We start from the raw sequence: 17,540 nt of genomic DNA, 5'->3' as shown, positions 1-17,540 counted from the left end.
GTGCCTGCATAGCTCAGTCAGTTAAGCAACTGCCTTCAGCTCAGCTCATGGTCCCAGGGTCTACGGATGGAGCCCCGCGGCGGGCTCCCCACTCAGCGGGGAGTGTGTTTCTCCTTCTCTCCCTACTCCACCATGCTTTCTCTCTCTCAAAGAAATTTTTAAAAAAATTATTTTTTAGAGAGAGAGTGCACGAGTTGGGGGTGGGGGTGGGCAGAGGGAGAGAGAGAATCTCAAGCAGACTCTCCGCTGAGTGCAGAGCCTGACTTGGGGCTCGATCTCATCACCCTGAGATCATGACCTGAGCTGAAATCTCAAGAGTCAGATGCTTAACTGACCGAACCAACGAGGTGCCCCCACAGAAACATTTTAAAAACTCTCACGGGCTTCTCCACCACCTCTGGCCCTTGCTTCCCCTCCTTGACTGCTACAGGGCCTGCCTCAATATCCCTGGCACTGTCTTAGCCCTGAAACACCTCACTGTCTCCTCCCCGGGTGCCATGGTCATGGCTGTCTCCATACCGTGACAGTCTCATGCCTGCTTGAGCCTCTGCAGGGTCTGCCTCTCTTCTCCAGCAAAGGAAAGTTGGTTATTCAGAGGTGAGTTTTCATAAATTCTGCTTCATATGGTGCAGTTTGTTGCATATTTTCACATTCATTAGAAGCAAAGTAGGAGTTGGAAGAAGTGAAAATCAAATTGGTACAATTCAGCCCATCTTCTGACCCTGGGGTAGCATTAAGGAAGGAGTTGACATGACAGCCCCAGGGGTGGAATTAGGGGCCCAGAAGTCTCTATGAGCCTGGGAGCCTGAGCAGGTATTGTAAAGGGTTTCCATTCTTTGTTGCTGCCTTTATAGAACTCAGGTCACACCAGACTTACAAGGACTTTTCAAACACTTAGGGGATGATTATTCCCCACACACCGCACCTTTGTTCCTGGTGTGCCTGTTATTAACTTGTAGTTCATAATCACACCCTGGCCAGAAGCCCAGCTGGGGTCAGGGCCACTGAGGTGTTATCTTGAAGGGAGCTCCTGGCCCTTGAACAGGGGTGAGCTCTCATCGTGCCTGAAGTAGTCTTATCCTTCACAGCAGCGTTTAAAGAGAACACCTCACCTCAAGTACCATACTGTGAGATGTTATGAGTCTCTGATTTTTTTCCCATAGAAATGAAAAAAATTCACACCATGAAAAGAAAAAAAGAAAACAACCCTAGTTTATAGCATATTGACTCTCTACCACACATGGAAATACACAACTAGTAGCAGAAGCCTCAATGTGAGGGGTATCTAGGACACAGGGTGGTTAAAGAAGAGATTGCAAGGGGTCAGGCAAGGGGTGGAAAACAGAGAACAGCCTGGAAGGTTCTGAACACTCACTTATACTCTGGAGACGTCCCATCCAGCCACTTCCATTCATTTTCATGCTCTGCGTCTGTGAGGCCGATCCAGTGGCTATCTCTCCCTACTATTTGCTTCTTTATCCATTGCTGAAAGATAAATCCGTGACAGTGTGGTATTACTTGGAGGGGAACGGATATCTAGAGGAATTCCCCCTTCCCCTGAAACATATGGGAGGAAAGAAAGAACATTTAAAAGAGAATGTGTGTTAGAGTATGTACATGCTTCTGCTCTTTTACTGCACCTGTTTTGTTTTGCAGTGTTTTGGGGCTTTGACACGTTTTCCTTCTATAAGTTTGTAAGTGATATTTAAGGGATGCTCTTCCTCTTCTAGATCACCCAGACAACTTAATGAATTCCACCAGGCTCCATCCCTTTCTGTCACCCGTCAGCCCAGTGTTCTGGTAATACCAACAGCCCTGGCATTATCGAGCTCTTCCTCTGGCCAGCTCCCATGTCCAACGTGCCACAAGAAACCTGTCTGTAAGCCTTCAGCAACCACGGTAGTTAAGTGGCTGAGCTGAGACTGGACCCAAGTCTACCAATTCTAAAGCCCGGGTACCTGCACCTGGCCATCCCCAGTCAGTTACTGCAGGAAACCTGTTTCCAGGGCCACATCTGCTGAAGATACTTAGGGAAAAGGAAGGAGGTTGCTGGAACTGTGTGGCACCAAAGAGCACTAGCATTATTGCTGGAGGGACCCCCATTTCAGGTTCAGCTCTGCATTTACTTGTCATCCTATGAATAAAGCCATGAAGCCTTGTGGGGCCTCAGTTTTCTTATCTGTAAACGGGGGATAATAATACCCATGGGTTCTGGGGTTGCTGTGAGGGGTAAAGGAGAAAGAAGTGCCTCGTACAGTGCCTGGCCCATAGGAGGGGCCTAGGGAGTGGTCACCAGTGTGACCATGTGTGAGCTCTGCCCCGGGTCCTTCTCCACTGCTGAGGCCACCCATCTGGTCCCTGGCACCCACCCCTACAGTGCTCATGCCCCTTGGCTTCTCTCTCCACACGTGTTTGGTGCCAGCCAGCAGACTTCTCTTCCACATTACAGCTCTTTCGACAGCCACCGGCAGGAGCCACCCATCTCCAGGCTTAATAAAGCAGTATCTTCCAGCTGGAAGCAAGAGAACACAGTTCCCGTGCCGTGAATGCTTCTTGTCACTGGATAAGGCCCGAATCTCCACAATGTGGCCTTCTGTGTTTATGTGACTTACGGATTTTTGATATCTTTGAATCCCCAGTTAAGCATGCAATTTCCAGATGTAAACGATCCTTATAGTTTTTCTCCAAGCATGCCACAGACATACCTGTTCCTCTCTTGTGTTTATGAAAACGAGATGTGAAGACTTGTCTTCACAGAAGAGTTTTGCATCCTCAAAAATTTCTTTCTCAACCGAAAAATAGTAGCATTTATCCGTGAAGTTCTTCCAGTGAGGTGGGCAGCCTAGGAATGCAAACGTTTAAAATATTAATTAAGAAAACAAACACATACACAAAGCACTACGCCTTTCTTCAGTTATATTTAAGAGGCCATGGCTTTGGCCTTGCTTCTTTCCAAGGCCAGGAGCAGTTCCCGCGTCCGTGTGTGATCCCACAAGTGGCCCGAGACAGCCACGCTGGGAGCAAAGACTGGGGGGTGGGGGGGGGGGGGAGCGACAGGCTGCAGAGCACACAGTAGTTAAAACTACAGAGCCTGGAAAATTATTGATGCTGGGTCTTAGTTCCTCTGCATCTGGATTAGTCTTTACAATGACAGAAATAACAGGAACAACAACAAAAGGCTGAGCAGACACAGATGTGCCACATCAGTCTGGAGTCATATGGAACCTATCAATAAATAGATGGGAGAACCCGGAACCAAAACTGGGCTTGTGGAAAAATGAAGATGACCAGAGTCGTGCTTAAGGAAATCAAGTGGAACTGGGTGTGATTCAAAGGAGAGAAAAAACAGGCTTGCTTGCTAACCAGACATTGAGGGTTTTGCCAAATTATCAAAATTTAGGAATCGAGTTTCCTAATTATAAAAAAGCTAGAAGCACCAGAACACCCTCTCAAAACTATGCAATCTGGGCTTTAGTAACAGAAAGTTCCATCTACACGGTTACTGAGGGCTTCTATCCCCAAGGTGAAGGGCATAGAATGAGAACAAGATTGGCTGGGGGCAGCCAGCCTCAGACTTGCATGAAGGAAATGTCTGGGGATGCATTTGTCCCTGAGGGCCTGACTCTGCTACATAAACACGTGTGAGGGATGGCGTTGAGAGAGAAACACATGTGCCTGAGTGACGCCTCCTGGCTCAGAGGCCTGTGAGAGCAACAGGGGCCATGTGCCTGCCCACACGGTGCCTTCAAAGCCAAGTAAAGCAGGGCGTGGGGGGCACATGGGGCTGCATGCTGTGGGCCGGCCACAAGTGCACACAGCGCCCCTGACCCCGGGTGTGAGGGAAGTCTCAGACTTACCATTGGCCTCGGGTGCTGAGGTTGGCTCGTTCTGTAGGGCTAGGGGCATCGCTGCCCCTGATGGGCCTGGGGGGCCAGGGGGGCCCTTTGGGCCTGGCATGCCTGGCACCCCAGGCAAGCCTGGCAGCCCCCGTGGTCCAGGCACCCCCGGCTCTCCCACGGTGCCCTGCAGTCCCTGGAAGCCAGGAGGGCCCTGAGGGCCAGGGAGTCCATCCTTGCCTGGTGGGCCGGGGGGGCCTGGGTCCCCACTGGGGCCCTGAGGACCGGGCTTCCCGGGGGATCCACGGGAGCCCTTGGGGCCCTGCAAGCCTTTGGAGCCTTTGCCGCCACGCTCTCCGGGGGGGCCAATGGGCCCAATTGGGCCCCTCTCACCGGCGGGGCCAGGTGGACCAGGCTCCCCCTTCTCTCCTTTCTGTCCTTTGTTGCCAGTGGGACCAGGGGGTCCCTGTTGTCCTCTGTCACCTTTTGGACCCCTGGGGCCAGGAGGACCTAAAATATAAAAAAAAATGTAAATGGCATGAACATGAAATCCATAGTGAGTGGTAGTGAAGAATTTATCTTCTTATAAACTCTCCAACTAAAAAAAAATCTAGATGTCCAAAATATATACATTAAGGAGCGCTGCTTGCTTCACCATACTATTGTTGACGGTATTTTTTTTTTTTTTAAACAAAAGGTTTCTTTACTAAGCTCACCCTTTCTGCTCCAAGCATTTAGAATATATCTTACTGGCACACAGCGCTCTGGTATCTCGACGGATGTTTTCAGGGGAGGGACATCTTCACAGAGTGACTCACACCATTAACGTGGGCTCCCTTAGTCGTCTGGGACTGTTCTGTCACCAGCAGAAAAACCGTGCAGGCTGGGATGGTGGCTTCCCTCCTACTTGTTTCCTTTTCTTTTCATTAGTTTAACAAATATTTCTTAACAACCTGTTAGATGCCAAGCACCGTGCAAGGTGCTGGGGGATAAAAAGTTGAATGAAAAAGGCCATCAAATGTTGAGAGGCACCTTCGTGCTAATTCCCTCACCACACCAAGGCCAGTCTCGTCTCTGTCACATCACCCCCAGCTCTCCTGTCTCCTCCACCGACCGTGCTGTGGGGATGCTGCTGTCCTTGGGGCTGGGCCTACCTCACCTGCGGACCAGCTCAGAGGGTCTTGGTGGGAAAGGGCTCGACGGGCTGGGCTCAGAAGAGTGTCCTCCTCCCCAGCTGGTTAGTTCAATAATGCAAACAGGGAAGGTGGGCTAGAGAAAAAAACAGGTGACCCTCGAACAGGTGAGAAAAAAAGGACACCATTCTATTCCCAAAGGAAGAAGGCAAATATCTGTTCATCCCTTATCATCCTAGAGAAGCTCACATAACCTGGGGTGGTTTTTTTCTGTAAGTTCTCAGGGGCAAAAGGGAACTGCACGCAAATACACCACAACCAGGATTTGTAGAGTGAATGAGTTTTCGAGGTACTTTCACATACGTTATGTCACCTGACCTTCATCTATGACATTTTATTCCCGGAGCACATTTGAGGACATGTAGAGCCAGAGAGGCCAAGCTTCTTCTTCAACACTAGCTCCTCAAGACAGATACGCCCAGGAGGATGAAATGTGGACAGTCACAGTCTAGTAGTGGAGCTCGGACAAGAATTCTGGTCTTCTTACGTGGAAATGACTGTACCTAGGAGGACACTGTTCTCAAATACTCTGCTATCCAGAATTTTTGAGTTTCTGAAATCTCACTCTTCTACAGGAGTAAGTGAAAGAGATCCATACTCATTCTTTCCATAGAAGTGGAAAGCCTTTCAGGCTGGGTGGGCAGAAGTGCGAGGGAGACGAAGGGTAGGTGGGCTTCCCACCCTGTGTTTCTTTTGATGCCCTTGCCCTACTCCTCCTGTACCAGCTGGTCAGGACAGAACAGTGAAGTAGGTCTTCCTGCCTCAGGAGGGGGATCTCTCTGCCCAACTCTCCTTTCTAGGCCTTGATGGGTGTCCACTGCACCTTCACACTATCCATGGCCCCAATGAGCCCACCCATCTCTGTTCTCTCTTAGTGAGAACCTCAGCTCTGGACTCAGCTTTCCTTATTTAAGGCTACCCATGATATCGTCCTCGGATTTATCTGAGGCAGACCTTCTACTGAGCTATAAGAGAGTTTATGCTAATGGTTAGAACTAGTTTCAACATGTCCCTTTCTAGGGTTACCTGCTCCATAAGTGAGAGACTTGAGAAGACTTTGCGATGAATTTTCTCTCTGAACCCAACTCACTGACTTCTGCCCCCCAGCTCCTGTTGGCTCTTCTCTATCATCAGCTCTCCTGGTCCCTATGTCCATCTCCTAGTCCGATAGTCCACTTTCTCTGGGATGTCCTGCCAGCATCTGCAACCTGGCATGTCTCAAACTGACCTAGCCTCTCTTTACTGTTATGCCCTTCAGCACATCATCACAACCATCTCCTCCTTCCGTCACTCATCATGACCCAGTGTAAGGGTTAACTTCTTAACTGCTCTTCCTACCTTCGATTCCTCTCCATTCACCCCCTCTGCATCTTTCCTACATTTGTCTTCCTTACCCATAACTCTGATCTCTACCTCCTCTAGAATATTCAGCCCCCACTACTTGGTCATCTGGTATTAAATCAAGGCTTTCATGACCTGGCCTAACATGCGTTTATTCCATCCTCCTCTGCACTTCTGCATCTCTTCTCGTAGAATTTCCTCTGCCCATATCCATCTGGAAAATTCCAGTCCACCTACCATGTAATTCTCCCAGGTGGGAGTTTTTCCTCTTTCTCTCATCTTTTAGTACTTGTTTGTTCTTTGAGGGCACTTTCCCAACTTGCAGCTAGCAGTGTCTGGTTACATAGTCATTATTCAGACAGTGTTTATCAAATCAATGTGTGTCACAGATCCAAAGACCTGGAGCACTGATACCAACATTTTAGGCCCCAGGAGAGACCAGAAGGGAGAGATTTCTGGGGAACAGTGGCCTGATTCGTGTCCCTCACCTCATTCTAAGAAGTACAGCTCCACTCAATCTACGTTACCAGGATGACCCTGGCTGCTGCTATGGAATATGATCCTGGGGAGACTGGTCTTTCTCAACTCTACTCACATCTAAGAATTGACCCAGTGGTCTCTGCATCTGCAATCTGAGGACTGGTTTTTTTTTTTTTTTTTAAACCGAGGAGGCTCATTAAGTGCATTAGTAAAGATAGGGAAGGTGGATTTTCACTGCCAAATCTATCTCCTGTAAAAAGGTATCTTAGTTCATTTGTGTAGTTGAGAAAGTGTCCTAGAGATTAACAGTGGGAAGGTGGCATATGCATTCCTCCATAATGGAGGTATCATTATGGAAGGTTCTAGTGGAACAATACTGACAACAGGCCAACACAACCACAACAAATACAATAATAGCAAAAATAAAAGTAGCTTTGTTTCTCACCTATTTCTGTTTCATGTTCTACGTTTAGCCTTATGAAATCCACATAATTAAGAAGGTCTGTTGGGAAATTCAAGTGCTTTAGAGATTCTTTGTCCTTATTCTCTTTATGGGTTTTGCCAACAATCAGTGTTTCTCATTTGCTCACAACTGGGTTTGGTACTATACTTGCAGGTGACAGGAAAGGAGTTTACCTGTGCCCATGGAACAGAGACTGTTCAGGGGTTTGTCTTCCTGATGTGACAGACCGATGTGATAGGGAGTTCTGTTTCTCCCAGAACACCTTCCTCTGGTTTCTGACAGAACTCCAAAGACACACTCTCTTCCTCTCCTGATATGAACCCAAGACCTCCCTTACCTAGGATGACAGCTTTTCATTAATCTTATTTCTTTCTGGGGCTGGGTAGTTGATGGTATTCAGCTATTTCCCTCTGAACTGCTTCTCAAATGTCCCCACTCACTCCACACAAAAGTTGTGGCTTATTTTAAGAACGGCACCAAACGTGGATTCCACAGTCAGTGCAAAATATCAGCAGATGCTAACTTCGAGATCTTGGGGAGGAAAGGAAAAGACGTCAAAAGAAGATAGACTTTTTGCCTTTGATAAAGGTTGAAAATCTTACTTGTGATGCATTTCCCAGCTGGATGAGCATAAAAACTGAATTTTTTTACACAAAGCATTACATTGACCACAAATAAGTTATCTGACTCTTAATAAGTTTGAATACTCATGACTGTGGATAAACTCCCAGCAAGCACAGTGTTAATGATTTCTTCATCCACAGCTGTCCTAGCCTTGGGAAAACCGTCATGGTGCTAGACCAGGAAGCTGGCCTTCCAATGTTGGGCTAAATAAAAATGTACTCTATGGGTCACCACCCCTAGTGCCTTAAAACCAAAACAGTTAGATAAATGACACGAGAGTATTTATAAGTGTGTGTAGTAACAACTTGTCCTCCGAGCTGAGAATGTGCTGATGCTACCATGTGGAGGCACGTGTGACAGCCCGCTCAGAAGCAAATTTGAGAGTTGCTTTCAAGGCCAAGCGAGTGGCCCCCTGGCTCCAGATTCTGAAATGTCAGGATACCCACCACGGTGCTGGTAAAGCCATCACAAGTTCCCGAAACATCTGACTGTGACGTAGACCAAGCCTGGGAGCAGCCCAGGTTTCACTGCCAGCAAAGCCCCCTCCCTGTGTTCCCCACCCTCCAGACTGGGGAAACTTAAACACCCGAATCCTCCAAACAAGCAGTTTAAAGAGGACAGATGATTTTACATCACTGTGCTGTTTCTGCTTCGGACACCAGACTGCCGGCCTTGGGGAGGGCCCAGCCCTGTGTCCTACCCCTGAGATAAAGTTTCCAATTTGTTTGCCAACAAGACAGAAAGTAGAGAAACCACTTGAATTCTTACTGCCATCCAAAATTTTGGAGACTTGCTTTTAGAACCTCTAGTGTAAGGATGGAAGACAGAGAAAACTAGTAATAAAATCAGAGACCTTTTTGCTTCTCATTTAAAAATCTACTAAATTAATCAACATTTACCAAAATACCTACGTTATGAAAGAGTCATTGTGTTTCACTGAGGTACTTTCAAAGCACTTTTTTCACTGAGGAAATTTAAAAGATATTATTTGGCAATCATTCTGAGAAATAATTCAATTCTTAACCTCATGTTTAAGACAGCCTTCTGAAATGCCACAGAGGCTCCTTCTCCACAAATATACCCTTGTCCACAGCGTATATTTAAACCACCATTTCTCACCAACTGGCCACAGTCTGCTTCTGTGCCTTACAGTGGCCGCTCTGATGGGTCCTCAACAGGCGGTCTTGTTTGAGGGAGCATGGCAAGAGTGAGTAGGGTTGGCACTGAGAGAAACTGAGGCTTCCTGCCTGATGCTTTCCACCTTCCTAGGTGTCTGTCAAGATCCAGCTCAAATGTCAATCTCTTACTGAAACCTCTACCGATTGCTCTCCTGAAAATAAACTTTCCCACATTTCAACCTCCCAAACATGCCATCTGTTCTATTTCATCGTGTCACACGGCAGCAGGGTGTCATGTGGAAGCGTGGGTTTGGGAACTAGAAAGATCCAAGGTTAGCACTGACATTTACTAGCTCCTTGGCCTGGGATAAGTTCCTTAGGCTCTCTGTGCCACGGTTCCCAGCCCTGCAAATGGGGACTGCTGGTAATTCCCGCCCTAAAGAGCTGTAACGAAAGCAGACAAGCGAACCGAGTGCTCAGCAGCACGCCTGGCATACTGCAGACACCAGACTGAAAAAGGAGTTGAAGCTAGCTGTCGGCAGCACCTGAGTCTCATTCCTCTCCAGGGCTGGGCCCCAGGACACCAGCAGTAAGGACTTTTAGACCCAAATCGATGTTGACCCTCTCCCTACGATTTCATTCCTTGGGCACACGCAGCTGTTGTTTTCCACTTGATGTAGTGGCTGAGGCTGCAGCAGGGGGGACATCTTGAGGAGGCGCTGAACTTACACGTGGGTGGAAATATTAGCCAACCACCCACTAGGCACTGCACTAAGAGCTTTATTTACATTAGCTCATTAAGTTCTCATCACTCCAAAAGGTAGACGCAGACGAGGATGAGGAACTTGGTGTCTGTGTCTGGGTCTGTCCCATTCCCGAGCTCTTGTTCTCACCCCCTAAATCTGATGCCTCTCTCAGAAGAGCAGAGGAAGAGAAACCTCCACTTGGGCTAGGAGGGGGCAACTTAACATTCTCTGCAGCTTGCAGAGAAAAGCTCAGGGTGTGATGTGAACTTCCTACCCAAGAGTGCATTATGACACATGAAGTCCTCCATATACATAATAAGCATAAAAATATGTACATTATTTGTAACAAAAAAAAGAAGGCTTTCTAAATAAGGTCGTCTTTTGGGTTTTTTTGGTTTACGGATACAGAGATAACTGTTGCTGGGATTCAACGAGGGTTTAACGTCTATTTCCACATTATCACCTTAGCTTAGTGCAAGCAGTCAACCTCAGCTTCTACTTTGCAAGAGGCCAGTGTCTCCTGTGACTGAGCCGTCCCGTAGGCGTGAGGGCTCACAAAGTGCGAGTCAAAAGGATTTCCCAGGAAGCATCAGAGCATTCTGAACCTTTCAGGGACAAGGCCAACATAATCCAAAGTGAATCCAATCCTGCTCCATCCTGCTTTATCCCATCTCTCCCTCATCCTCGTGGGAGAGATCTGCCTGGAGGGATCGAGGAAAGAGAGCAGAGAAGTGCACTGGGAAACGGAGCTCTGCCCCCAGTCTCTTGTTCCCTGGGAACGCCTCCGGGCATTCCTGCTCCGGAGGAAGTTGAACAGGTGGAACAGAAAGGGGGCAGCTTGGTTGGCTTGAGACATTTCCAAGGTCAACTCACAAAAAGCACAGGTAATGAAAAGACCAAGGATAAAAGTAATACGGGAAGGCAAATGAGAATAGGAAAATATTTAGAAGCCAGGATCTCCGGTGTTTTAGAAACACTGAGTCAGAAACCTCCTCCGAATAGACAAGTTTCGCTTAATATGTTTGTTTCCCTTCCTGCACCTCCCCTGTCTGTCCATCCACCTACTTCTCAAGCTAAAAATTGAGGAGACATTCTGTTCCTCTCTTCCCTTACCCTCCACTACTGATCCACCCATCAGCCTTGTCTGGCCACGTACACTGGCCCCTGACCGTGTGCTCTATTTCTGTACACATCTCTCCACCAGCACCCCTACCACACACAGTGCCTTGGCAGCGCCTCTGGGCTAAGAACATGTTGGGTAGGAAACTCCAGGGGCCTGCGCACCAAATGGGGTCAAGAACAGGCTGATGTGAGCTCTGAATACTCATAGCCCCTTGCACCCGTAGATTCCTCCCCTCGGTGGAGCATGGCCGGACGAAGCCAGTCAGGGCCCTGATGGCCAGGGAAGGACAAGGCTGCCCTTGGGTCTGCCTACAACACCACTCCTGACTGAGGAGACCCATTTCTCTCACCTCCAAGTCACCCATAACTGGCCCATAGCCCCGCAGTGGACCCCTGCCACCCTGCTTGCTCCCCCATAATCTACCCTTTTCCCACCCCACTCCCCTCCCCGCACCCAGAATGACCTTTTAAAAATATAAATCAGATCATGTCACCACCATGCCTAAAACCTCCCCGTCGCACTTAGAATGAAATCCCAGCTCCCTGCCCTCACAGACTACTTCAGGGGCACCTGAGGACCGGGAAGAGGGCCATGCACTTTCAGCGATTATAGATGGGGTTAACAGCATGGGCTTTGGCACCAGACAGCCTGGGCTCAGATCCTGTTTAGCTACTTACTATCTCTGTGAATCTGAGCAAGTTCCTTAAACACCTCTCCAAACCTTAGTTTCCTCCTCTATAAACTGCTGATGATCTTATAAGTACCGTCTTACTTGGGGTGTCCCGGTGGCTCAGTTGGTTAAGCGTCCGACTCTTGATTTTGGCTCAGGTCATGATCTTCGTGTTGTGAGATTGAGCCCCGTGGTGGCTCCATGCTGGGCGTGGAGCCTGCTTGAGATTTTCTCTCTCCCTCTGCCTCTCCCCAACCCCCTCACCACCCCTGGCTCACACACACTCTCTAAAAAAATAAAGAAAGAAAATAAATAAGTACCTGTCTTACAGAGTTTGTGTCAAACACTCTGTGTATTCACACTCAATATTAGCAGATAAAAATAATCACAGTAATGGAAAATTAACTAATTTAAAGCCAGGTCTGAATCTTCAGCTATAAGTTTTTCATACACTTCCTCAGCTGCCAAGCCACACTAAATATGTTAGAAGTTTACTTGTAGAAGGCAAGCTAGCAATTGAATGGAATAATAAAACTATAAAACTTATAACTAGAAAATATCCAGAGTACAACATGATTCTCTAAGGTTTTACAGTGCCAAGAGAAGTTTAGAGAGCTCTTATTTTATGTTGTTGCACAACTACTGAGATCTGCCCTCATTCTGAATTTAAGTTGAGAAAGAATAGGAAAAAACTAAAGCAATCACTGAAGAACTTTCTGATCATCTGAAAGCCCGCCCCTTATTCAGAGTATGACTCATACCCACAATGTCCCTGACTTGAAATTGTCCATCTCCTCTGGAGTTGGGACACCCATATTGCTCAGGGAAGCCATTATATTTACAGGCAACACCAATTTTTATAAGGAACATCATATAAGACCAAAATTCGCTTTCTATTCATGAATACCCACTAGCCCGTGTTTCACTCTCCTCAGATGTCATGTAAAATTTCTTCCACATGATAGTCTTTAAATAGCTGTAGACAACTGCCTTGTTCTCCACTAAGCAGTCTCTCCTACAGGTTAAAGTTCCTGGGTCCTTCAATCCTTCCTCAAGCATGTCTGGACTCCACAATCCTGGGCATATTTTTCTGAGCATGCTGGTCTGTGAATGTCCCTCTTGAAAGGGCCCCCTCAAAGTACACACTGTCCTCCAGGGGTAGTCTTACCATACCGAACGGAGTAAGAAATCACCTCCTTCATTTTGGACATCGTATTTTCATTGATATAATCAAAGATCACATTCTGGACATCATATTTTCATTGATATAATCAAAGATCACCTTAGATTCACTGGCAGACATAGTGACTTACTTACAGTCAACTAAAACCACCATGCTTTTCATGCACATGTTCTTGTATCAACCTCTGTCTGTTTGGTCTTTTCCAACCACAACCAGGATTTTACATGTATTCCCTGTCTCCTTCATTTTGTTGGCATCTCTTTACTATTCTAGCCTCTCCAGGTCATTTTGGATTATGATTCTAGCATCCATGGTCTAGTATATATAGTTTCATGTCACACAAGTACTGGATTATCAGGTCATCCATATCCTCATGCTAGTCACCGACAAAGCTGTTGAATGGGGCTCTTCCATCTGCCATCCAGACCTGCTGCTGGCCCCATGGGGGCTCACTGAACTATCATTCTTTATACACATTCTGTGGAAGACACACCCTAGGGTCACCCCCAATGACTCATGCCCTTGTGTCATCCCTTCCCTGTTAGTGTGCAACCTGTGACTTGCTTCTAACCAACAGAACATGGCAAAGGTGATGGCATGTCACTCCCTTGACTTACATTAGATGAGATTACATTACTTAATACCGTCTCAGCAGACTGGAATGAGAGACTCCCTTGCCGGCTTTGAAGAAGCTGCAGTGTTGTCAGATGGTCACATGGCAAGTGTCTACAGGTGGCCTCTAGGCCAGTACCTCTCCTTCCCCCCAAAAGACCCCAGCAAGCTCAATCGCACATTTGCAAGGACATGAATTCTGTGAAGCACCTGAGGAGCATAGAAATGGAATTTCCCCAGTCAAGCCTCTGATGAAACCTCAGCCCCTCACTGACATGGTACCCTGGTAAGACCCTGAGCAGAGGCCACAAGCCTTGCCCAGACACTTGATCCACAAATACTGTGAGATAAGAAATGGGTGTTGTTCTAAGCTGCTGAGTTTGTAATTTGTTACATAGCACAGAAAACCAATATCACCAATAAATCCACCTAACTGTGCTGTAATCCAGCACCTATTTTCTCTAACTTGTTCTTAACAGCATCAGTAACAAATGCCTTGGTAAAACCCAGATACACTATTTTCCATTCACTTAGTTTAATAATCTAATAACTCTGTTAATGTGCAGAAATAAGATTAGGTTCACCTACCTTCTTCTTAGTGAACTCATTCTGATGATTGCTGCTTTCCTGAAAGCTCACAAATTATCCAAATATATCACAAAATATTGTTAAAAACAATCTCGTTTCAGGCTTGAAGACAAATTCCCTATTCTACACAGTGTGTCTACACATCTATTTCCTCTTTTTGAAAATCAGGATTACTTTGCTTACAGGCAGTCTCCTGATACTCTAGAATTCTCTTGATTTTAAGTTACCTGAAGGCAAAGACCATCTGGGCTTCTTTGCATACCCCAGAGTGCTTAGCACAGCATCTTTCACATAGTACTTTCAACTTAAAAGCTGTAAAAATAGTTTATGACGGAAAAATACTATTAATATATGGTTGCCACAAATCTTCAGAAGGAGACTTAATTTGAGCCAAGAATTTTCAATTTACATGGATGACCTGGATGAGAGTAAAACTCAGATTTTATTTTATTTTATTTTTAAGATTTTATTTATTTATTTGACAGGGAGATAAAGGGAGAGAACAAGTAGGCAGAGAGGCATGCAGAGGAAGAGGGAGAAGCAGGCTCCCCGTTGAACAGGGAGCCCGATGTGGGGCTTGATCCCAGGACCCTGGGATCATGACCTGAGCCGAAGGCAACCGCTTAACTGACTGAGCCACCCAGGTACCCCTAAAACTCAGATTTTATATGCAAGTCCACATTCTTTCTGTCCCCTGTGGCCTTACGGATATTGTGATGGCCAACCATCCATCTGCTCATGACACTTAGAAATAGGAATCCTTATGACCTAAGCAAATTAATCTTGCTTTCAAAGAAGCCCAATTTATAATGACGTTGAAAGAGCTAGGCACTGAAAACGTCCAAATTCAGCAAATATTTAATGGACCACCTTTGAGTGCTGTCTACAAATTCATAGTTAAAACGCTTTTCAAGATACGGAGCTTAATCTACCTTCCCCTTGAGTGTGGGTTGGACTTAATGACTTATTTTTAAAGAGCAGAATATGGTGGAAGTGATGGTATGCGACTTTTGAGGCTAGGTCATAAAAGGCATGTGGCTTTTTCTTGTGCTTTCTCTTGGATCACCGGCTCTGAAGTCAGCCAGCTGCCATACTGTGAGAACACTCAAGCAATTTCACATTGCGAGGAACCAAGGTCTCTTGCCAACTGAGGCCTCCTGCCAAGAGCCATGTGAATGAGTCATCTTGGAAGCAGATCCTCAGCCCCAGCTAAAGTTTCGAGATGACTGCAGCCCTGACCAATATCTTGACACAATTTTACAAAACATACTGAGTCAGAATCACCCAGCTAAGCCATTCTTGAATTCCCAATCCACAGAAACTGTGAGATAGCAAATGTTTACTGTTTTAAGTTGCCAACTTTTAGGGTAATTTGTTGTAATCAATAACTAATATGAATAAATTCAGAATTTTCACTTACCTTGCAGTATTGTAAAGTTCTTGATAAGCTGACCATGCTTGGAGTCTACCAGCTTCATTTCTTCCATAATCACTGATAAGTTGGCTACTTCAGTGTCTAACCTTGACCTCATCATATCTTGTTGCATCCTAAGAGAAACAGAATCCAAACGGATGTTGGCCAGTGTGTTATTCAAGGAGGTCAGATCATCTGTGTGTTTGGCCAATGTATCTGTGCACGTGGTCCTGACTTCATTCAGATTGCTGGTCAGCGTCCGCAGGTAGTGGGCAGTGTAACTGATGTTGCTAATGATGTTCACAATATCCGTCTCAAAGAGCTGGAAGCGTTCCTCCAACTGGCTGAACTTGATGGCTGTTCTATTCTCCGCATCCTTGTGTACATCCTGCAGGTCTTTCAGGTTCTGCTCATTGGCTTGTGAGGCTGTGGTGATGTTGTCCATCTGACCTGTGAATGAATTGAGCTGGCTGTTCATATCCTCCAGGGTGTCATTGTTAGCTTTGGCCAAGGCAGAGTTATTGGCAGCCAGTGTCTGTAAGCTCTGCACTTTCTCCTTCAGCCAATCAGTGTCCTTCTTGGCTTGAAGGAAAACCTGCTGCAGATTTTGGAAGTCATTCTTGATTCGCTGGATAGCTTGGCTTGTATCATCCACAGACCGCTGCAGATTAGTGATGAGGTTCCTCTGCTGCACCTGGGTCAGGTTCAGGTTGTTGAGGTTCATAATGACCACGTTATGAGAGTACATTTGGCTCTGCAGGTTGCCCTGCAGCACGCTGGTGTCTTGTTGCAGATTTGTGACGTAGCCATTATACGCCTGGAGGGTTTTGTTTACGGTGGTGATGAGGAAAGAGTTATTCTCCAAAGTTTCTTTCAGTTGACTTTGCCTGTCCACCAGTGCATCCCCACTTGCCTGTAACTTCTCCAGAGTATCTTTGTTCTTGCTGGTTTTCTCTGTAATCTCACGAAGCTGCTGACGAAGATCCAGTATGTCTGATCTGAAGGTAGAGAGTTCTGAGTTGGTGCTCATGGCTTTCTTCCCAGTTTGGTCCCCTGGAATAAGACATATTTATTACTTAGGTTGGTGGTATGGAGAAACGATCAGGTGAGGTCAAAGATCCCGAAGAGAGTTAACTGGTATGCACTGTTATTTCAGATATAAAATTTGTGGTATATGCAGAGTGCTCTGCATTAGTAAAACCAACATACCTATTAAAACTGGGTCCTGGGAAATTGGGAAGGGTGCTAACTTTGTAAGCACTTTTCTCAAAGAAGGAGAGGGATTTTACCAGATTCTAGAGCACTGGGCAGGGTGTCAAGAAGGAAATAACCTACTGTTTATTAAATTCACCATTAAATTCTTCCCTAAAAAAACGAAAACAAAAATCAAAGGATAGAAATAATTTTTTTAATTTTTTAAATTGATTTCTATAACTCTTCTATGCAGTCTAGAATATTTCAAATAGGAATTTACTGAACATTTTATAAAAGAGCTTTTATTAAAGTGTATTTGTGGTCCTTTCTGATCAGGATTGGTCTTCAGATTTTAATTGGCACAGAGTGGTTTTTTTGGGGAAGAATTCAACTCCAAAATTGCTCCTTAACATTAAAATGTAGAAGTCTTTAAATTAAATCATGAGGAAAGACTCAACACACAACACAAAAATTTAATAACCTTCTGGGTGAATGTGAATTTATAGTAGTATCATTCTAAATAGCTGAGGTTATTTAACATAGAATTAGAGGATTTAGTTTAATGCACTGTTCATTCTTGTTGCAGATTACCTAATTTTTTCAGGTCGCTTTCCACTGCTGTAAGCTTGTCATCATAGGTTTGGCGAGATGTCTCCATGCCACCCGTAACATTGTCCATTTTTTCTACAACTAAGATTTGGGAATTAAGGATTAGTACACACACCTGCTCACATTTTATTTTTCAGTTTTGACAAAAAAACATTTCATTAGAGAATAAAGGAAACAGACTGAAACAAAAAGTATAAATGAAATCAAATATGGGGAAAAAGCCATTCTTTTAGAAAAATAACTTGTCACAAAACCCAGTGGTAGTTTACTTGGTTGAGAATTGTATGTTCTTAACTGTTTTTAGGATTCTGTATTGGCTTGGATGTGTTAGATGTTGTTGGAAGCT

At 45.7% G+C, this 17,540-nt stretch overlaps 1 protein-coding gene across 2 annotated transcripts in view; it reads right to left on the bottom strand.

The window, feature by feature from the left end:
* COLEC12 (collectin subfamily member 12) overlaps nt 1–17,540 on the bottom strand; it is a 187,238-nt gene that overhangs the window by 13,383 nt on the left and 156,315 nt on the right. For both annotated transcript variants that reach the window (XM_027577325.1, XM_027577327.1), the window contains 5 exons: nt 17,177–17,275; nt 15,398–16,444; nt 3,858–4,346; nt 2,706–2,842; nt 1,376–1,485 (listed from right to left, as the gene is read on the bottom strand). In XM_027577325.1, the coding sequence (XP_027433126.1) occupies nt 1,376–1,485; nt 2,706–2,842; nt 3,858–4,346; nt 15,398–16,444; nt 17,177–17,275 (1,882 nt within the window). The remainder of the gene's footprint in view (nt 1–1,375; nt 1,486–2,705; nt 2,843–3,857; nt 4,347–15,397; nt 16,445–17,176; nt 17,276–17,540) is intronic.

This window comes from Zalophus californianus, chromosome 14, assembly GCF_009762305.2.
Source record: "Zalophus californianus isolate mZalCal1 chromosome 14, mZalCal1.pri.v2, whole genome shotgun sequence".
Lineage (NCBI taxonomy): Eukaryota > Metazoa > Chordata > Mammalia > Carnivora > Otariidae > Zalophus > Zalophus californianus.
The sequence above is the reverse complement of the archived record's forward strand: the minus strand, read 5'-3'. Positions and strand labels throughout refer to the sequence as shown.